General features: G+C 39.3%; 1 protein-coding gene across 2 annotated transcripts in view; it reads left to right on the forward strand.

Annotated features, from left to right (window-relative positions):
- The first annotated feature begins 362 nt into the window (after positions 1-362).
- grm2b (glutamate receptor, metabotropic 2b) overlaps positions 363-23,155 on the forward strand; it is a 28,033-nt gene continuing 5,240 nt past the window's right edge. The window contains exons 1-4 of one of the 2 annotated variants that reach the window (XM_086292828.1): positions 363-879; positions 4,984-5,604; positions 20,334-21,171; positions 21,945-23,008. In XM_086292828.1, coding sequence (XP_086148954.1) covers positions 5,095-5,604; positions 20,334-21,171; positions 21,945-23,008 — 2,412 coding nt within the window. In that variant the 5' untranslated portion in view covers positions 363-879; positions 4,984-5,094. The remainder of the gene's footprint in view (positions 880-4,983; positions 5,605-20,333; positions 21,172-21,944; positions 23,009-23,155) is intronic. The other variant, XM_086292829.1, reaches the window with a different exon arrangement.

Genomic DNA, 23,155 nt, shown 5'->3' on the forward strand with positions numbered 1-23,155 from the left:
AGCAGAAGACATCCGGTTTATATAATCTATGCGAATCACCTTTTTTCTTCTTCTTTTCGGTTTATCATTAAAAATGACATTGACACTATACAAGCTCAGCTCCACATGAATAAGTCACTTGACCTGTTTGAGAAGTTGATGCACCTTTTTATCCTTTAGTCCTGCAGAAAGAACAGTGAAAATTATTATAGTTATACATTTATTTATTTATTTATTTTTACAAATAAGAGCGACTCAAAATAATGACACATCTTTCGCTGCTGTGGCTCCCTTCACTGACTTGCAAACAAACGCTGTATGAAGCATCGTCAGGTTTCTGAGACGAGCACGGTGTCGACTCTCGCACTCATTATCTCTGTGGAAGAGCTGCGAGTGGCTGTGCGTCTCTGAGCCGATGGGCTACGGCAGGATTTTCTCAGCGCCGCTTGTTTTGAAGTTAATTTGACGAACTTTCCGAAGAGAAGCGACGTTCAATATGAAATGTAACGTTAAAAAATGCGCGGTTATGATTTAATTTAGACTCACTTGCCTCTTAGTCCTGCTCGCTGTGAGAGACAAAGAGAAGCCTTCGGTCCTTCTGCTGCGCTTGTGGATGGATATATGAGCACTTGGGCGGTAGTCTACGGGCTCGTAGTCACTGTGGCTGGCAGGCACAAGTTGGGGGGCACCGAAAGGAGTTTGTAAGACTTACCAATGTGAAGAACACTTCAGAACCAAGGACAGATCCAAACCGATGCCTGGCAAAGATGCCCAAAGTGAACAACATCTGGAATCTGCTCGTCACATGAAGCTCTTCACGTTTCTAACGTACTGAAGCTCGGCTTGCGCAAAGAAACCCTTCAAATCCATTCGGGAAGAAACACCTAGTGCTACTAACAGGTAAGAAATGGTCCCTTCATAATTTTGATGTTATACTGACGGTGGGTTTAACACAGAAAGTACTTTGTGTCTTTCCTATCTGACGTGATTTTGCATTTTTATTTTTTATTTTTTTTGTTACAAAGTCGTCGCCCCCCCACCCCCCAGCATGTATCCCACAGCCACAACATTACTCCCAACAGGTCCGTTATTATAATACCTTATCAGCAGTTCATGATTTTCCCAGCATTTATCCCCATTCCCCCTCTCACAAGCCACATCTGATGCACCAAAGTCTATTTGTCAACACAAACCAAAAATAGCAGGAGGAGACTTTCTTTCACTTTATTATCAGCCATCCCAATACCTGCGTGTTACTGTGGAGGTGCTAGCATTTCCCTGTATGAATATGTGAAGTTGTAATCCTGCTTGACCCGAGTGTATTCACTGTCTCAAATAAAAATTACATAATTGAGTGAAGCAGAGATTCCTCTCAAACCAATCAGGGCTTTTGTTTTTGGACAGCGCCATAAACAATGTGGTTCGACCCTAATGTGGGAAGTAATTCAGCTCGTAAATGTATCGAGTCATTGCAAAAAGTGAAGAAAGTGTTTTTGCTTTGGAATCATCCACATATCTCACGCATCATATTGTTATGACAGGAGTCAGACAGGAGTGATGGGGTAGGATTTACCTCAAAGGTAAGTTATTTATTATGGGAGACACCACCACGGTGTCTTGATGGATGTTATGTATTTTATCATCAGATGGTGTCAGCATGCTCACCAACATGCTCACCAAGAGGAAACAAAGAAAATCTGCTCTAGCACATGTAATTCTTACATCTGTCCTTTGTCTCCCAGTCTAAGTGTGACCTATGAATAAACATACTGACAGGGCATTATTTTATTATTTTATTTTATTTTGTAAAAATTAAACAACTGCACTATTTCTTTTCTGAAAAATACGCATTTATTTCACATTCAAACACAATCAGCTGGCTGCTGGCCACCACAGAGGGATCCTAATTCCTTCAGCTGACAAGTCCAGGTGGAGGGATAAACTGGGTCCCCAGTGGAGATTATATAATGATGGGAATCATAAGACGAGCTATTGAGGTTGCAGTTTTCTCTTCTTTTTGTAGTTCATTTTCATACGTAGAGATCTGATGCTTTGAAGTGGATGATTTGTGTATTGTCTTCTGACTGAAACCTTCAGTTTTTGACAGTTTATTATCTGATGTTATATAACACTGTAACCTCTAAACTTTAAACCTAAATCTAGTTTTTAATCAGATAAGCACAGAAAAGTAGTGTTTTAAATGTCATAGGACAAGTACGCTGTTTAGGCTGTCATACTCACCCGGCTTAATGATTCATGTGTAGTGGATCGGGCTCTAAATTAAATGTCACATCGAGTACTTTTCAATAAAACTGCATGCAGACTGTGTCTACTCTTCAAATTTTGAGTTGTGTCACCATTTTAAACAATTAAAAATATAAATTATTGTTTTATAACAATTATTTTTCAGTCTGTACCTGATGATAACAAAAAAGGAGGTGCATTCATTTCTTCAGCTCATTCGCCAGACATAAATAACACTGTACTTCTGCGTAGATAATATGATTATACCTGCCAATCACCATCACTGCTGAAAGGAACTGGGTGGTGAGTCATTTTTTACACATTAGTTATACCGGGATAAGGAGTAAGGACAATAAGGAATAGTGTTCTCAAAGCCTCTTTATGCTAATGTTGGAGAAATCCTCTGTGCTGGGCAGGAGCAGTAATGCATTAGCTGATGGTTCAAAGCTGAGTAAAGCACGCCGTCTTTTCTTTTTGAACTTGCCTTTCAGAGGGAATATTGTGCGCAGACAGCTGGGGAGCGTGTGACTCTCTTGGCTGCTCAGTGTGAGTGTGACAGCCGTTTCAAGATAGTTTTAATGATGTGATCGAGGCCTGATAAAAGCTACTTTAGCAGATGTTGTTGTTTTAATTCTCATGTAAGCTGATAATACTGCTCCCATTTAAAGAATGTATGCAAATAATTGGAAGAAATTTGATTTTAATAGCTGTCCACTTCAGCCACGCCAGCATTTCTTTGCAGTTCTTAGAGGTTTTAGAAGAGCTTCTGCATCTCTAACCTCACTTTAGCTTAGTTTGTATTGACCAGCCTAATTGGCTGTTCCTTGTTGCACCATTAATTCATACTGTGACCTAGTCTCTGCAACCAGAAAGCCCCCATCTGCTCAACAGACAGCACTGAAGACCAATTAGACTCTTAAAGTTGAACTCTCCAAGTTGATTTCTCACCTTGCTTCTAATAATAGGGCAAATGTGTTGCAGCAGTCCCATACACCTGCACGTAGTGTTCAAGACACACAGCAGACATGAGACAGAGGCTGTAACTTTGTATATTACCACATGTAATTTAGTTTGATGGGTACAGATTCATCAATGCACCATAAGATTTCCCCACCCCTAATCTGATGTAATATTTATCTGGTAAGAAATTTGGCATTCATTACACTTTTTGCTCCTCATTTTCACTCAAGAGATGCTTGTGCTGTCACAGGATATTCCTCACAATATCCTGTGTGATTCACAGTATCTTGTGTATCCTGAAGTGTTCAAAAGCATGCACGCACGCATGAACTTATGCTTGTGTCGCTGGTGTTTTTGGAACCAGTCCCTGTGAACCCCACTGTGATGGTTTTCTGCCTCTGTGAGCACAGGAAACAGGACACACTCAGACTCAATGAAACGACTGTTGATAGAACTGCCAATAAAAGAAGTGTCAATGCACGAGCATCTTTTTTTATACAGTATTATAATGTAAGTAACAACACTGTGTGACAGAAGGGGAAAAGTCAGTAATACGCTTCCCACTGTGTCTTAAAGGAGAACGTAGCGGCAGCACATCGCCTAGTCCAAACTGCTGCCAAGCTCTGTGGGTTTACCAGCGTGACTCCTCTGATAGCTCAACTTCTATTTAAAAAAGGAAAAACATACCCACAGACAATTTTTGTTGATATTATGTGCCATTGTTACATCCCTCAGAGCTTTCTGTGAGTAATACTGCTGAAATATAAGCTCTGATAAGAAATTCTGATAGTATTTGCAGAAAAAGAAAAGTAAACCACAAGTCTTTAAAAATACATTCCAGAGTATGAATCTACTTTAATCTATGTGTTTGTTCTGAACTATGCATTTGATCAATGTGATTAATAATTGTGTTTGGAATAAATACGATTGGCTCTCTAAGAGCGCTGTGATTGAACCTGCCCACCTAATCAGACAACCCCCGGTGGATCTTACTTCAACATGATAGGAATATATTAGCATACATGTCTCTCTGCCCACTCCCCTGCAGTCCAACCCTTATTTTTTACCCACCATGTTTCCATGGCAACCACATCCATTGAGGAGAATCACCGTGTATGTGATATCTCCGTTGCCTGGAAATTATGCTTCAGTCAAGAGGTGCCTTAAATATCAATAAATGTTTGATGTGGTCACTTGAAGGTGGTAACACTGAGTCAGTCTTTCAGATAAAATTTTATTTATTTCACACTGGAACTGCTGAGACTCTGACTAAAATATTAAGGTCTTCTGTTTCACTTCAGAAAGTAAATTCTAAGATTAATGGCTGTGTTTCAGCCTTCAGATAGAATTCTTAAATTTAGAGTCTTCAATAAAACCATTTCTCTGTAGTAATTATATAGACTCTAAGTCAGGAAAGTTAAGAAAAAGGCTTGTAGTTCAGGTAAGAATCAGTTAAAAAGATAAGAGAGAAAAAGCATGACTGTTCATATCTTTGAGTAAACCTGTGAGCAAAAAAGTGACCAATAGGCCTCTGACCCATATTTAGTTCAAGAATTTCATTGACATTGGGCAAGGACGTTACATTTTACTCCACAGGAATAGGATACAAATGTAATAGATAGATAGATAGATAGATAGATAGATAGATAGATAGATAGATAGATAGATAGATAGATAGATAGATAGATAGATAGATAGATAGATAGATAGATAGATAGATAGATAGATAGATAGATAGATAGATAGATAGATAGATAGATAGATAGATAGCATATATTAATTTTCCCCCTTTTTTTTAAGGAAAGATGCTGCACTCACTGACAGAGGACTTGAAAGACATCTGCCTCCAAATTGTGTGAACCTCTTCTGCTCTCCACTTCAACCTGCTAAATCAAGCTACCTGGTCCTGCCATGCTGAGTGCAGTGCTCTGCCCCAAGTCGCAGGCCAATTCTGCACATTACTGGCCTCTCCATGTGTTCCTTCTCGAGCTGCTGATACCAGGAGTCCTGCCTAGTATTTCCAGACTGCCCCCTTCAGCCAAACGTGAGATCATCGTTGATGGGGACTTGGTGATTGGAGGCCTGTTCCCGGTGCACGAAAAAGGCGATGGAATGGAAGACTGTGGTAAGATCAACGAGGGGAGAGGGATCCAGAGACTGGAAGCCATGCTGCTGGCACTTGATGAGATTAACTCCAGCGATCGCATCCTTCCTGGTCTCCAGCTGGGGGCTCACATCCTGGACACCTGCTCGAAAGACACTTATGCTCTGGAGCAGTCGCTAGATTTTGTAAGAGCATCCCTCACTAAGGTGCACGACCCAGGTTTCATCTGCCCAGACGGCTCGAGACCAATTCAAAATGAGGTTCCACTGGCCATCTCAGGGGTTATCGGAGGATCTTACAGTGATGTTTCAATTCAGGTGAGTGTGCAAATGTATATTAACCTTTGTTTAGTGTATCAGTTGCACTTGCATGCCTTTACTGAAAACTGTGACACATGCAAAATTGCCATGCCACTGTACTAAGATAAATAGTATACCATATGGTATAGCTATGGTACATCATGTGGGTTTTCTACGTCTTGTACTGACCTCATCTGGGATGAGGGGTTGAGGTGCTAAGTTATCAGCCTATGCTAGCAAGCATGGTTAGCAAGGTGCATCCATAAACTGCATGGGTCCATTGCAGAAACAGAAATACTTGCTTATTGGTCCCCATCTAACGCATGCAATTATATTTTTAGAATTACAGTTAGCAAAATTGGACCACAGACTTCCTGGATGATCTGTCAAAATTAGCTACAGAGCAAGGCATTGTATGTGTCAGTTATCAGCATGAATCCAAAAGGCACTGACACCCCAAACACAATAAGTGATCTATTTCAGCAATGAGCGGAAGTTTTGCCTCTGGTAATTATCTTCTTTGTCTATGGGGCTCTCACCAAAACAAAGTCCTAATGTTTCTTTAAGTGTGTAAGTGTATATGTAGTCTTTTCAGTTGATTGCGTTTTGTCTGCATCTGTAATCAAGTAATTTGTTATTTCAAGAGCAAATATTTTGCAACTTAACACTTGTACGCCTTTAAAAAAAACTTGTTAATTCACAATATTATTCCAGTTATTTATTTTGTGAGCATGCATTGTGTTACATGGGGGTGGATGCTCATTCACATGTTGAAGTTGCTAAAAGAATCCTTGCATCTCCACTTTTCACAAGCTGTAGAATTGAGCCTTCAGTAGAAGAGGTTTCTCTTTGGCTGGAGTAAGAATTTACTGAGATTATTTTGTCTGAAGCATCAACATTCACAGACACATCAATCACTTTGTCAGCAACTTCATTTCTGCCTTGCAAGGAAAACTGACCTTTCACACATGTATGAAAGGTTGCTAGAGGCAGTTCATCTGACCATAATTAATTAACTCTGATTGCCCTTACATGACATAATTACTGAAGCACTCAGTGTTAGCAAGACAAAGTGCTCAGGAATAATTTGGTTATACACACACACACACACACACACACACACACACACACACACACACACACACGCACGCACAATATGTGGCGAAGCCTTGGGTAAACTATACACAAGTAAAGATCATCTCTATTAGCCTTAGGGGTGCGGCAACATGATCACATTTGAGTTCAGATAATAACTGGACCAATGTTTTCCAGTTTTTCGCTTGTTACATGATAAGCATCATTAATCCAGCTAATAGTCATTTATTATACACCAATATTTAATTAATACTGACTGAAATGATAAAATAACTCAAGTTCTGCTTTTTGATTTTGGGGTTCATCCTGTTTTGTGCCTCCTAAGATTTTGTGTCATGCGATCTGTTAAGTACAACAGTGGAATCTTTGCCACAGGAACCTTTTCAGTGTGTCACAAAGTATTTGTAGTACATGTTCACCTCTAATGAAAATGCTATTGTGGTTTTCCAGAAATATCACTGCTCTGCCCTCTAACTTGTTTTGAGCAGTTGAAACACTACACTGTGGGGAACTTCAGATTTGTTTGTTCAAACAGTACAGTTCCATCACATTTAATTAAAAGTTGGTGACACAGTGAAGATCACCAGTTTTAACAGCAACTTTCTACAGGCAATGTCTATCCACTTTTTTCCTCAGTCAAAGGACCTCAAAGCATAGCATCCTGGCTGCCGGGATTATCCTGGATATTTGTCTCAGAGAAACCCAGCAATAATAAAATACAATGAAAACACAAACAAACAGAGGCACTGGCTTTTGCCACAACACAAAACCTCTTAGGCATTAGGAGACTCATTGTACAGGAGTAACAATATCCTTGTCATGATAAAACGGCAATAATCATTTTATGCTTTATAACAAATTGTTTCATTGTCTGCTAAATCTTTTAGGTTTCTCACTACTTATAGCTACCTTACATTGCAGGAACTTGGTGAAGGTGAAAGTTAACTTACTTGAACAGACTCCTTTCCTCCATTCTTCCTACATTCCTGTCCAAATTCAGCCAGTAAGCAATGAGTCCATGCTCAGCAGTTTTTTGTGGCTGATGAGAAGAACTTACTGTGGAATAGGTACTTTTTCTCCTCTGCAAGGTACTGCAGAGGCAGTTTGACTAGGCACAAAAGGTTATGGTGGCCTAAAAAGCCCGTTAGTTCCTGTGGTGGAAACCAACATTATGTTTCACTGGTTCACGGATTTATGTATGTGACTAATGAAACAGTTTTGTTTCATTCAGTAACATCTCTATTCAGTTATATTGCTGATTCATATTTTTTGTGTCTAATTTGACCACTGGATGCTGTGGCTTTGCTTTTCAAACAAAAAAAAGCTTCTTTCAGCTTTTCTAAAGCTAATAAAAACCCTTTCTTGTAACGTGTTTAAGTAGTCTTCAGGAATAGTTCTTCAGGTTTCTTGAAGGACAGAGCTTTTCATTTGATATTAGTCACAACCTTGATCCCAAACTGCTTTGGTAATGTTGATATCCAGGCTCTGGGGAGGCCAGTCCATGACTGGTAGTCTTCTGTTGTTTATTTTTCTATCCTGGTATGTTTCTACTCTGTTGGCAGTGTGTTTTGGATCACTGCCATGGTAAAAAAAAAAAAAAAGAAAAGAAGAAATGTCAATTAGATGCTTTCCAGATGGTATTGTATGGTGGATCAAAATCTGGCAGGACTTTTATGTGTTCATAATTACATCAATTTTGACAAGATCCCCAACACCACTGGCTGAAATGCAGCCCCAAACCACGACAGAGCCTCTGTTGGGTTTTTCAAAAGGTTATAGACACTCATTTTTCTACCTTTCTCCTGACCTCTTCCACACATACTGATGATAACACTGATGATTAGGGTGACTGATGATTAGTATAACTCCATAAGTGTTAACTGTTGATTTTCAGTCCAATTTGAAAAACCCAGCTTTGCCTTCTAAACTGACTCGTTACTCGTTACAGCAGCCAGAACCTGAAACCACAACAGATAACAAAGACTGTGATGAGTGATCACCTGTAGCTGCAGGTTTATAGTGTTAGCTGGTTATGATATAATCTGTCAAGTCAATTTCTGCAGTAACGTATAACAAATATAGCAAGTAGTGTAAAATATTACTTTCCCCGGTGTGTTATGAGTTAATGTACTGTTTTACATTAATGAAAAGCAACAGCAGCTTTTGCTCCCTGTTTCCCTTCCTTAAGAATGGCTTCTTGAAAGCCATGCTTCAACTGAGGCCATTTCTGTTGAGGCTTCAGTGAACAGGACATGCTGGATTCCCCCCCCCCCCCCCCTATTATACATGACTTTCAGACACTGTTTATTGGCTGTGGATAGTTTTTTGACCTGACAATTCTTCCTTTGTCAGTTCAAGTAAATTCAATTCAATTTTTTTATGTAGTGCCAAATCACAACAATAGTCACCCCAGGGTGCTTAATGTTGTAAGATAAAGATCCTACAATAATAGAGAGAAACCCCAACAATCAGACAACCGCCTGCCTATAAGCAGGCAATTTGATGACAGTGGGAAGGAAAACCTCCCTTTTAATACAAAGAAATCTCCAGTAGAACCAGGCTCAAGGAGGGGCAGTTATCTGCTGTGACTGTTCGAGGGTGATGGGAATGAGCTAAGATAAAAGACATGCGCTACTTGTCCTCTACTTGTCAACTTTCCTCAAATTTAATAATGACAAACTGCACACCATGCTGAGATATGCCAAGTTTTTTGGCTAATAGCTCTTTGGGAATCACGTTGTTGAAGCAGAAGTACAGTTTTATGCCTGTCAAACTGTGGTGTCCATGGTATTTATTTATTTTTTTTGTAGATTAAACTAACAAAATGGGAACAAATTATGTGTTTGCGAAAGGCTGCTAGCGTCAAAGTGACTAATGATACAATTTAAAATTGGTTCTTTGCCAAGTTGCTTATTATCTGTTGATACAACACTTGTCCATCCCTTGAGTTAGGTGCCTTTTTTATGTTTGAATGATTCATAGGTCTGTACTAAGCAACAAACAAAGAAAAACATTAGTCTGAACGTGAGTCAGCTATAAGAAAATGAGTGAAAAAGCAACCAATGTCCAAAGTAAAACAAAGATCAAGACTTTTGTGTAGTACTCTAGGTCACTTACAAAGCTTCGTATTTTAACTTATAAATATCACGTGTCATCACTTCAATAGAAAAAGTCATCAGTAATGTTTGCCATAGTGTCAAGCCAATGTTATAAATAACTGAATCCTTTATCCTTTATAACTGCAGGCTGTATGGTTTTCACTTTGAAATCTAGTATTTCTTTAAATATAAAGTATGACAGCTGAACTGTCTCATTTTGCATATCACCATGCATTGAGGAGTATAGATAACACTGAGTTGTGCTACAGCCAGAATATGATCCAACCTTAGCTAAGTTCTTGCAGAGATGAATGCTTCGTCAGAGTGTGTTAAAGCTGAAAGGAGAGTTCGACAGAAAGGGACTGAGGATATCCAGCACCATGTTATAATCTTCTAAAGCCTTCATTACACTCAGGGCTTCCTTTCATAGTAATGTTGATGATGCCTTGACAAAAGAACAGCTTGTTTTTTGTCTATTTCCTTGTGAATGAATCTTCAGCAGCCACACAGTCACAAAGGCTAAAAAAGAAACTCTCTGCTTTTTTGTTTTTGTATAAATTTGAATACATACCTCTACTGTCACGATGCTCAACAGTCTCTTTGTGAGTGCCTTCACTTCCTGGGAACTTTAATGAATCGAGCCGTGAGAGTGGCTTGAGGCCCATGGTGGGATTTTTTTGAGAGGTCACTGTCTTCACAGTCCCCATTTATCCCAGAGAAGCACTTTGTGGAGATGAAGGGCATTATAAAACAGAGGAGGATGAGTGCCAGAGACCATCCTGGGGAACTTTGAGAGAAGCTGCTTTTCCCATCTGCGGGATATGTCTCCATTGGCTGGCAGGGATGTGCCCACCTGCGTGTGGAAAAGGCTGATGCTGCCTGTGATAGGGCCAAGGACAAGAGGTGGTAACGATGGTGGGAGATGAGCCAGTTTCTGTTTAGTCTCAAAGGATTTGTTCATAATTAGCCCAGCAACATTTAGAAGGCTTGCATCGCTGCCTTGCTCATCCCAGTGTATTTTGTTGTCTTTGTTATATCTTCTCACAGTTGAGGTTTTTGAAAATAGTTTGCCGTGCCAAACAGGATGTTAGCCATATAGAAGCATCTATGATTCATAACCAGCAGCCCACACATTTTACACCTATGGATTTAGCTTAGCATCACAGAGAAATCATTTAAGAAAGACAATTAAATAATTTTAATGTGTTCCCACAATGTCTTATGCTTGGGTAGCTGAACAATTTAAAAAATGACATTTTCTTAGAGGCATAGCCACAGGTTTATCTTCAACATTAACTTTATGTTGAAGATAAAAAAATGCAACACGCAGAGCTCTGAAGCAGCTCAATCCACTGCACAGACTATATGCACAGCCCAGCTGCTTGTGTCTAATCTACCTACATTAACTCATGTATGGATTGGGAAAAAAGTGTTGTAAATCTTGGGTTACTTTTTTGACATTAAAATTTTTTTTTAAGATGAACCATCCCTGGCATGTAATATGACAATATCAACTTATCTCCCTTCAGTCTCCAGACATCAAGACTGCAGACATCTAAAGGTGTAATATTTTGAAATTATACTCAAAAAACACCAACTAAATCCTTCAAGACCGGTAGATAAACTCTATTTTATCATTGCTGAAGCATCTGGGAAGGTCCTCAATAATTTCAGGTTATAACATCTGTCCCGCCACATATCGATGTTTAATACGTTTGGTGTGCAGTGTTTTATTAACTCTGTCTTTATTCTGTTTTCCCCCGCTCACAGAGTAAGTCGGGTAAAACAAAAAACAAAAACCAACCTTGCTTTGGTGTTAACTTCAAAAGACTTTTGTTTATCATGTGATATTATAGCTGAATATAATATCGGTTATTTTAGAAGTGAAAAGTTTAGCACATTCAGAGAACACATTGCAGCTCTCTAATTAGCACATCAGTATGTCATTCAAAGTGAAGGAAAACATTGTAATGACTGGAAAGCTGGTTCGAGTCAAGACCCACACAGTCAATAATGGTGCTAGCCTATTTGTGCCTCGATGCACTTCCCTTCATCTCGCCCGTCTTAGAGCTGTTGTTTTTTTTCCTACGTAGTATCACATAAATAAAAAATGAGCCTTTACGCAGAACCCGTGGCTGTTATTTAAAATTTAGCGCTGAAGATTGTGTGACAGGAGCACTGCACTTCAGTCTTAATAACAGTAAAAATTGCCAAACCTATCAAGCTGGTTCAGAAGTGCTAGGAGCTAGAAGTGATATATCAAAGCATTATTTTCTAAGAAGGCGATAAAGAGCAGATGTATTCCTGTTCTCAAGTGTGGCTCAAAAGGTTGCTCGTGTGGTGAGTATTGTTTTGCTGGTGGGAGGAAATAATAGGTGTATGTTTAATATGAAGATTTGCCTGTTCCTGAAATAGCTCATGCAAGCAATTCAACAAACAATCCTTTCTGCCTTTGCATCGCCAGCTATATGAGCTGTGATATCAGATTTTGATTACAGCCGGCTGGGATCCACAGACATAAATGCATGCACGACATGGTCTTATATAAAGTACACGTGAATAGGTCTAGCCCTTTGTTTTTGTGGGTTTGTGTGTTTGTATCTGTGGCTTAGTTCAGTTGTTTAAATATGGGTCTGTTTGTGGCCATATATACTTACATTTAGAATCTGAGGTGATAGTGACTTCCTGGAGTGTATTGCCAAATTCAAATCACATAGAACATTATTTGAGGTTCTTGTGCAGTGCCCTGTGCCCTTGTTCACACGAGCTGTTTGGTGAAATGTGGCACTGCATAAGCGTCTGAAAATTAGTTTACTTTTTGATAGTCCCTTTGGATCCTTTACACGCAAGTAGCTGGAGCTGTTTTGCAAAGAAGAATGGGCAAGAAATTCAGTCGCTAGATGAGCAAAGCTGGTAGAGACATACCCTAAAAGACTGGCAGATGTAATTACAGCAAAAGGTGGTTCTACAAAGTATTGCCTCAGGGGACCGAATAATTACACACACCCCACTTTTCAGTTATTTATTTGTAAAAAATGTTTGGAATCATGTATGATTTTCGTTCAACTTCTCACGTGTACACCACTTTGAATTGGTCTTTCACTTGAAATTCCAATAAAATTGATTCATGTTTGTGGCTGTAATGTGACAAAATGTGGAAAAGTTCAAGGGGGGCGAATACCTTTGCAAGCCACTATGTATATATGTATATATATATAGAGATATGTATGTGTGTGTGTGTGTGTGTGTGTGTGTGTGTGTGTGTGTGTGTGTGTGTGTGTGTGTGTGTGTGTGTGTGTGTGTGTGTGTGTGCGTGTGTATAGCTCCAAGTGGAAAGAATAGCAAGCAGAAGAATGTTGATTCATCTGAATTGGAGTTTTCAGTTTTGAAGAAGGTTTGGAGAACTGCAGAGAGACTCTGCAGCTGAACACAAGGTTCACACTTGGTGTTGGGTTTGCCATAAGAGAAAAACAAACTAGACCGAAGTGAACGAACATTTTTAGTGTAAACTATGTGTCTGTTTGATGTTGCACAGTCAATTAAGTCACCACTGGTGTTCTGCTGTTTCAGCTGTCTCTTCACAGTAGAGCAGAACAACTTAGCCTTAGTGCTGCTCCCTCTCAGTGAGTGTTTTGATCAAAGTTTAAACTGCTGCATACATTAAAATGATGCTAAGCTGTTATTTTCATTAACAACCATTTTCTCATATATTTCAGTGCACCGATAAATTATCATATTCAAATGATAGATTGAACATTCAAAGAGCTCCATACAAACTGCTTTCCGATTCATTTACAGTTATATCACTTTTAGGTTTATTTTTCTTTTACCTTTGATGTGTTTTTGCATAGCCTACAAAAAACACAAGGACTTAGTGGAGCTCAGACTTAGTACATTTATTGTTATTGTTGTTCTTTTTGTTTTTTAAAATGACATGTATCATTAATGTAGCAACAAATCTATTCTTATTAAATTAAATGAACTCTATAGTTTGCCCAAGAATTTAATTACCGTGTACTTTTTTAGCAGCTTGATTAAAAATATCAGTAATTAACATGTTTAATGATTTACACTGCATATTTATTTTTGCACTCAACCCTTTCCTATCAATTTCAGTATTTGAATTTAACTAATACAATTCAAATGCATTGTACTTAATTCAGCAGCAAAACCATATATGCACAAATTTAACCTGTGTCATCTGCTGTATCTACTACAGGACTCAGTTTGATCTTTGGGGCTTTCCATCCTGAAACATATTATAAGACATATTAGAAAGTCTCTTCCCATGTTCCAGCTGTTTCAGTTTTTTAATGCTTCCTCCAAATGTGGTCTAAACTACATGATGCATATTACTGACTGAACCAATATTGACATAGATATTCGGCATGTTGGCCATTGTCTAACTACATTCTTAGATTCCTTTACTTTGGCGACTAACTTTCTTCTTGAAATAGAAACACTTTTTTACAGCCCCCCCCCCCCCCCCTTTTTTTTTTAATTTGTTTATTTATTTTTTACACACAACGCTACTCAGAACATGTGGTCATGGTTTATTTTTCATGCAATATATTTGATGGAAACTGCTCAGGGAGGGGGCTGTGGTAGACAAAAATTTGCAGAATTAAATGTTGTTTTTTAAATTAACATGAAAAGCAGTCATTCTGTTATATTTTTACATTGAATACTGATGGTGCTCTTTTGGACGTTAATGTTTGAAATATAAGTTACATGACCAAATGGGATAGATAACTGATACATTGTAACTATTCAGTGGACTTACAATACTTAAAATATCTATGTAACTGAATTGCTAGGCCAAAAGAACATAAATAATGACCCTAAAAAAATCTTATACAATCACTAGTCAACAATTTTTGTATGATAATTTTTCTTTATTATGTTCAAATTTAAAAATCAGAGAAAGGAAGACTTAATTTGAAACATTAGCCCTACATTAGAAATCGTAGCAGGATTGTTTTTCTACATCACACAGTTCAGAAGAAAACTGCACCCAGTTTTAGAGTCCATCTTACAAGGCCAGATCAAAACGTGGAATGGGATGATGTGACATGATCACTTTCTCCAGTACACAATTTCAGAACATTATGATATGTAGATATGTTAGTTTTATCATTCAGCCAAATGTCGGCCTTTGGATGTCTCCACAATCAGATTTATTCAAATTTTTAACAATGTAGCGCACCAGTAGAGAAAAGGTTTATATCTGTTCAACCGTTGCAACTTCTACTCACAGTACTTTCAATATCCTATTCTGAAAGAAAATGAAAATATTACTTGGGGGGGCTTTTTTTTTTTTTTTTTAGTGTTTATTGAAATAGTACAATGAAGAGATGTCACGCAAGCCAAGAGAGAGAGAGAGCTGGGAATATACATAGTAAAAGGCTTCAGGGAGGATTCAAACTCAGGCTCTGCAATAGCCTTAGGGTATATGCTTTACCTGATCAATGCGGGAAGCGATAACAGCAGCTCACTTGTGGGATGTATGTCTATATGTGTATATGTAACTTTACCTTTAAGCATTATTAGGTTTCCTACTACTTTGAAGGACAATTTCAAGGTCAGATATAATAAAAGAATTAATATTTGACAATTGCATTTCGCACTTGATAAAGTTCCAGGTCATTTGAGCATAATTTCATCAAAACTGGACGAAAAGTTTAATAATAATAATGATCATCTGAAAAGGAGCACATATCCCCATTTGGGCCATGTTTGCCAAAATTTAAGGGTCGAAATGTATTTCAGTCATTTCAAGTTGCAATTAATCAAATATAATTACCAAAACTTACCAAATATATCACGATAACTGAATACAACCAACAATTTTAAGCATCATTTTCACCTTCAGTCACCCAAAAGTTGTAAAGTTTTACAACATTTAAATAATGATTCAAGGTAATGACATCAGTCAACATAAACATGCCAATGAAATAAATGTTGATTACCAAACAGCTTTCTCTTGACATATAAAGACCTACAGCTTTTTAATAAAAATATTAGTTTATGTATAAATTGGTAGTCATGAAAGCACTTCCTGTGCAGTATAATAGAGCATTTTCTCTGTTTTTTCCTGTTAAAGAGATTCTGGCTGGACTAATGAGCCTCCTTAACAACAGAACCAAAACAACCCTTAACTATTTAATGTACTTCCATAATAACTATGATATATTAAAAATAACCTGTAATTCTAATGAGGTCTGTAAACTAATTATGCAAATAATATTGCAGTTATGTAATAATAAACCCGTCCTCAAAAAATAAATGGGCACAGCTCATGTTACTTCTACATCTGGAAAGAGTTTCAATTTAAAGATCGCTCATGATTGGTGGAAAATACCCACCCCTCCCCCAGTTGTAGTTGTGACTGCTGTGTAAATATGCTTTGTGAATGTACAATTTTAATTATGATCAGAACTATGTGTAATTTTGGGAATACCTTTGGGCAGTTGATCCAAACAACCTATATTGGTTTGGTTCATCACTAGAGATCTGATTATGGTTGCTTCATATATGATAATATTTCACCTTTCTTCATTATGCACAAACTTAAAAATAAAAAAAGTTCTATATAGAGAAGACTTAATATGAGTTTGACTGAAGTTAAAAGCCTGAGTTATAAGTTTGTAAAATAAGGACCCAGGTCTTAACTAAATAAAATAAATGAGTGTCAGTGAAAGTGTACAGTCCTCCAAAGCTATGTGACTTAATCACAAAATAAAATACAAGTCTAGAGTTTTTGGTGTCTCTTCCTCTGAGCCGGTGCGGTGGGTGTTTCTATCCGACTGAGAGAACAAGTGGGAAATACCACATGAGGATGAACAGACGGTTACTGTCACACACTCCAGTGCCGTCCTGAAAGGTGCGCTGTCAAGCTTCTCCAAGAATCTATTGATGAAGGCCAACTGCCTGTCTAAAAAAACCCTGCAAGAGGAAACTACCTTATTATCATGCAAGTGTGACTGACTGGCTCATTGTGATTGCTGACATGTTAGCTTGCATAAAAGGTGTATATATCCCAGGCAGCATAACCTTAATCAGTGGATTTAATCAGGCATACCTATGTCTCAACAACAGACATATCTCAGTGTAAATAACTGCATGAGACCACACTAAGATCACTGGAAAGAATACTACTGGGTACAGTTTCAATGCCAAAATACATCATATTTACTCTATTTCTCCCCTCAGGAGGTTGTGGTGTATTTTATGCTGCTTCTTAGCTTTTGGGTATTTTAGCTTAACAAGTTTAAGCAGATGGCAACTTGCAGATAGGGATTAGTGTGATTTTTTTAGTCTTAACAGCCTACTGTGGATTGCATTCACAACAACAACTAGTCTCACGTCTGTGTTTTGACCTGATATACATGAGGCACTTTGTTAGTTACACCATGCTAGCACCATATCGATCCCCTTTAGCCAAAAAAACTGTTTTAATTCTTTGTGACATACAGTTACCAAGGTGCTGGAAATGTTACTCAGACACTTTGGTCCATATTTTCATGATGACATTACACAGTTACTGCAAATTTGTTGGCTGCACATCCATGATGTGAATCTTGAGTTCCACCATTTCCCAAAGCTGCTCTATTGGACTGAGATCTGGTGACTGTGGAGGCCGTGTGAATACATTCACTGCCATGTTTATGAAACTAGTTTGATTTGAACTTTGTTGGAAGGCATGTTTTCCTGCGGAGCAGCCATCAGAAGATGGGAGCACTGTTGTCATAAAATGGTTGTTATTGGTCATCAACAATGCTACTGCTAAAGTATCCTCCACACCATAATACCATCCCCACAATGGAGAATCCATACTTTAATGTTGTTTATCTCAACTTCGTGCTTTTGACTTGATTTTTTTCTGGCTCTTGGTTTAAATTTAAGCAGGTTGTCTTTAACATGCCTAAATGCAATGAATTGCTACCGTGTGATTAGCTGATTTGATATGTGCACTATCGAGCAGACAAAGAGGTGGTAAATTAAATTAATGATGGTTAGCACTGTTGCCTCACAGCAAGAAGCTCCTGAGTTCTACTCCACCATCAGGCCAGGGTCTTTCTGTGTGGAGTTTGCATGTTTTCCCCGTGTTTGCATAGGTTCTCTCTGGGTTCTCCGGCTTTCTCCCACAATCCAAAGACATGCTGTCAATGGGGTTAAGTTAATTGGAAACACTAAATTACCCATATGTGGGAATAAATGCGAGTGCGAATGGTCGTCTCTGTCTATGTTAGCCCTGCGACAGACTGGCGACCTCTCCAGGGTGTACCCTGCCTCTCGCCCTAAAGACAGCTGGGATAAGACAGCTTATCCTGAAAAGGATAAGCGGATTGATGGATGGATGTTTTTATATATAGCACCAAATAATAATAACTTACAAATAATAACTTACATCTCAAGGTTAACAAAATATTACTGAGTAACATGATCTGGGAACATGCTACATGCAGAACACTGTATACTTGGTGTGTATGCAGGATAATACATATGATTTATATCATCACAGAAAGGACTAATAGCTCTGTTTAGGATTTTGTGAGCTGGAATGAGAGACCTGGGAGACAAAATGGTACTTTAATTGGGGCTTGGAGTTAGTGTAGTAGGTTCCAATTACATACACGGGGATGCCATTGTTTGGAAAGCCTCCAGGCAAACAGTGGTGCTTGAGGGAGGAGGCGGTCACATTGAAGCCCATGGGTATTCACTAATCACCACTGTGTCTCATAGGGGATTCCTGGAAAATGACAAGTTTTTACTGCCTTGCTGCCATGGCACTGTAATACTGTGTGGGAAAATAATTGCCATGAGTTTATGGTATGACTACGACACAGTCGTTTTCTGCAGGCTTGTGTTCAACAAGGATGCCACGCTGAGTTGTCAGTCAAAGATTATCATCTAGCCCTGGTGAACTCAGCAGCACCAGCAATCAGCTCCAGGAGGAAATTAATGTATTATCTGGGTTACATGGGTATCATAAGTCCCAGCAAAATCTTCCCCCAATAACTTGACAGAATGGCTCAAGTGGAGAAAACAGAAAAATCCCACTGATAAAACTCATATCTGTCTGCCATTGTTGCTGTTGTTATCTGCACTATTGTTGAATCGATTTGTGGCACTGGCTGCTGGTGATGTGGATCTCTGACACAATAAGCAGTCTGAGATAGAGAAACACTGAATTGTTGCTGTTTCCACAGCCAGTCTCCACCGCTGAGCTGAATCAGACTATCAGACAGATAGCTAATCTGCACTTAATGGCTCCACTTAAACTACAAACAGAATATACAAGTCAAAAAGTAGAATAGCTTAAAAATATATAAACAAATGAATAAATACTTAATGCAGGACTTATAAGTAAATTAATTAATTTCTACACTTTATTATACAATTTACAGCAAAAACAATGACTCTGCACTCTTCATTATTATTTTGGAACCCATATTTTTGTAATTAAGAATTGATAAAACATCTATGTGTAATGCAAGACAGGTTAAAAAGTACAATTAAAGGAATAGGTATATTTAATAAATTTAAACAAATATGACTGTATGTTTAAAAAATCTTGTTCAACTTTGTAGTGTTGGGAGCACATCAGTGTACGGCTCAAGCCTTTTTCTGAAATTCCAGCAAATAATCACTTGGTTTGTCTGACATACAAAATACAGTGGAGGCACTGTCATGGTGAGGGTCTGCAGTGTCGCTAGTGGTGTTGGGGATCTTGTCAAAATTGATGGACATGAACACAGCAAAGTACCATCAGATTTTGATCCATCATGCAATGTGTCTTTGTGGTAGCATCTTCATTTTCAGCATGAAAATGATCCCAAACACTCTGCCAATGAATTCAATTCAATTCAATTTTATTTATACAGCGCCAAATCACAACAACAGTCGCCTCAACGTGCTTTATATTTTAAGGTAGACCCTTAGACCCTAGAATAATACATACAGAGAAAACCCCAACAATCAAATGACCCCCTGTGAGCAAGCACTTTGGCGACAGTGGGAAGGAAAAACTCCCTTTTAACAGGAAGAAACCTCCGGCAGAACCAGGCTCAGGGAGGGGCGGCCGTCTGCTGTGACCGGTTGGGGTCAATGCAGTAAAACCATACCTAGCTAAGCACAGAATGCAGCACTATCAGTCATGGATTGGCCTCCCCAGAGCCTGGACCTCAACATTACTGAAGCAGTGTGGGATCATCACAACAGAGAACAAAACAAAAGGCAGCCAACATCCAAAGCAATGCTTTGAATGTCCTCCAAGAAGCCTGGAGAACTATACCTGTAGACTCATCAAAGATTAGAAAAGAAAGCCTGCCTAAGAGAGCTCAGGCTGTGTCTAAGAATAAAGATGCTCATACCAAATATTGACGTTTATTTATGTTTAAATATATTTCAATATATCACTGCACCTATTTCCTTTTTTCCCAGCAGTTCCTGTGTATGTATAAAATATATATATATATATATATATATATATATATGAGAGGATGTGATGAGACTGTTTTGATAGCATTTTCATTTCTTTGCTTTCCTCAGGTGGCTAACCTCCTGCGACTGTTCCAGATCCCTCAGATCAGCTATGCCTCTACTAGTGCAAAGCTCAGTGATAAAACCCGCTATGACTACTTCGCTCGCACCGTGCCCCCTGACTTCTACCAAGCTAAAGCAATGGCTGAGATTCTGCGTTACTTTAACTGGACATACGTGTCAACAGTAGCATCAGAGGGTGACTATGGTGAAACAGGCATTGACGCCTTCCAGCAGGAGGCCCGCTCTCGCCAAATCTGCATTGCCACTTCAGCCAAAGTGAGTCGTTCCATGAACCGCCAGGGCTATGAGAATGTGATCCGCTCCTTGCAACAAAAGTCTAACGCAAAGGTTGTCATCCTGTTCACGCGCAGTGAGGACGCTCGCGAGCTCCTTGTGGCTGCTGCCAGAATGAATGTCACTTTCACTTGGGTGGCCAGTGATGGGTGGGGAGCACAGGAGGGTTTGGTGAGGGGCAGCGAGACTGCAGCAGATGGAGCTTTCACCATTGAACTAGCCTCCTATCCTGTCAGAGAGTTTGAAGACTACTTTACCAAACTGAACCCATCGACCAATATGAGGAACCCGTGGTTCAGGGAGTTCTGGGAGCACCGGTTTGACTGCAACCTACAGGAGCCTGGCTGTGCTGACTACAGCTTACGAGATGGAACTTTCGAACAGGAATCCAAAATCATGTTTGTGGTGAACGCAGTCTATGCGATGGCCTATGCCCTGCACAACATGAGGCAAGCAGTGTGCTCCAACACATCTAAGGTCTGCGATGCTATGAAACCAGGTAATGGCAAAAGGTTCTACAAGGAGTTCATCTTGAAGACCAAATTTGAAGGTATGCACAACATAAGTAAACAACAAACATGAAAAAAAAAAAGAATTTAACATGTTTTTTAAATGGTTGGAAGTGGTAATATTTCACCATGGATACAAAGCAAATAAGGGTTGCAAAGAGCCATGACACAGGATTAAGCAAACAACTTCTGCTGAGCAGAGAAAGGCTTTGTAATTATTCAATTAGCAAAAAATAATCCATGAATTGGCACTGAAGAAACAGCGGGCAGGGAACATACTTTTCTTAAAATAATACTGACAGGACGAATGAATGAACAAATTCAGAGAACAGCTGTGGCTCAGGAGGTTGAATAGGTGTTGAATAGGTGCATTAATCCTAAGGTCAGTGGTTTGGATCCTTGGATCCTCTAATTTGCTGTCAAAGTGCCATTGCCCTCCTGAACTAACACTAACAACATATGCGTGAAACTGTCTTATGTTAAAAATGTGATTTGTAGTATAAAGGGCTTAGAGGGCTTGATAGGAAAAGCTGTATATAACGCAGTGCATTTATATTTCCTGTTACATGAAATAGCAGAAAAAAAAGTATTTTAATTTAAATTATACAAAAACATGTGTTCTTCAGTCCATGAATTGAACTTTGGCTCTCTTTTTCTTTTTTTGCCTTTTGTGTTATTCTTATATTATTATTATTATTATTATTGTTATTGTTGTTGTTGTTGTCATTATTATTATTATATTCCTGGCTTTGAATTTTTAAATCCTTTATATTTCCTTTAAGTCTTCATTGCTGTATTTTATGCTTCCCACCAGCACCATTCAAACCTGCAGACACAGAGAATATGGTGCGCTTTGATTCAGTTGGTGATGGCATAAGCCGCTACAACATCTTTCATTACCACAAAGACGAGGGGAAGTTCGTCTACAAGAAAGTTGGTTACTGGGACCAGAACCTGACCTTGAATACCACCATGGTGCACTGGCGTGGTGATGTGCCACCAACCTCCCAATGTAGTGACCCTTGCAGGAAGAATGAAGTGAAGAGCATGCAGCCTGGTGATGTGTGCTGCTGGATCTGTATTCCCTGTCAGTCCTACCAGTACCTGCAGGATGAGTTCACCTGTGCTGACTGTAGTTTCGGTCAGTGGCCTCTGGCTAACTTGACTGGCTGCTATGATCTGCCTGAAGAATACATCCGGTGGGAGGATGCCTGGGCTATTGGGCCTGTTACCATTTCTTGCCTTGGCATACTGTGTACCCTGTCAGTAGTAGGGGTATTCTTCAAGCACAATGAAACACCGGTGGTTAAAGCAAGTGGACGTGAGCTCTCCTACATCCTGTTGTTGGGAGTGCTGATGTGCTACAGCATGACCTTTATCTACATCACCAAGCCTTCCACAGCTGTTTGCACCCTACGCCGTCTAGGCCTGGGGACCTCCTTCGCAGTATGTTACTCAGCTCTCCTAACCAAGACGAACCGCATCGCTCGCATCTTCAGTGGGGTAAAGGATGGAGCGCAGCGGCCACGTTTCATCAGCCCGGCCTCCCAGGTAGCAATCTGTGGTGCTCTTATCTCCTGCCAGCTTCTAGTGGCTGTTATCTGGCTGCTTGTGGAGGTGCCAGGGGTTCGAAAGGAGGTGAGCCCAGAGAGGAGAAACATTGTTACGCTCAAGTGCAACAGTAGGGACACCAGCATGCTCATCTCTCTCACCTACAATTGCATTCTCATCATCCTCTGCACCGTCTACGCTTTCAAGACAAGAAAGTGTCCCGAAAACTTCAACGAGGCCAAGTTCATTGGGTTTACCATGTACACCACCTGCATCATCTGGCTCGCCTTTCAGCCTATCTTCTACGTCACAGCCAGTGACTACAGGGTAACTATCCAGAATTTTTTTTTTCCTGATAAATAGCAAATTGAGTATTTATAATTCATATTTCTATAAACCTCTAAAGCCAACTTATGTGGAGTAGTGCAAACAAAGTCTATAAATGACTGTCCCCTGTGTTTTTATCATCCCTGA

The sequence above is a fragment of the Aulonocara sp. 'chitande type north' Nkhata Bay genome, linkage group LG5 (genome assembly GCF_057382095.1).
Source record: "Aulonocara sp. 'chitande type north' Nkhata Bay isolate Kocher_YH1m ecotype deep benthic linkage group LG5, A_spYH_male_GT1.1, whole genome shotgun sequence".
NCBI lineage: Eukaryota > Metazoa > Chordata > Actinopteri > Cichliformes > Cichlidae > Aulonocara > Aulonocara sp. 'chitande type north' Nkhata Bay.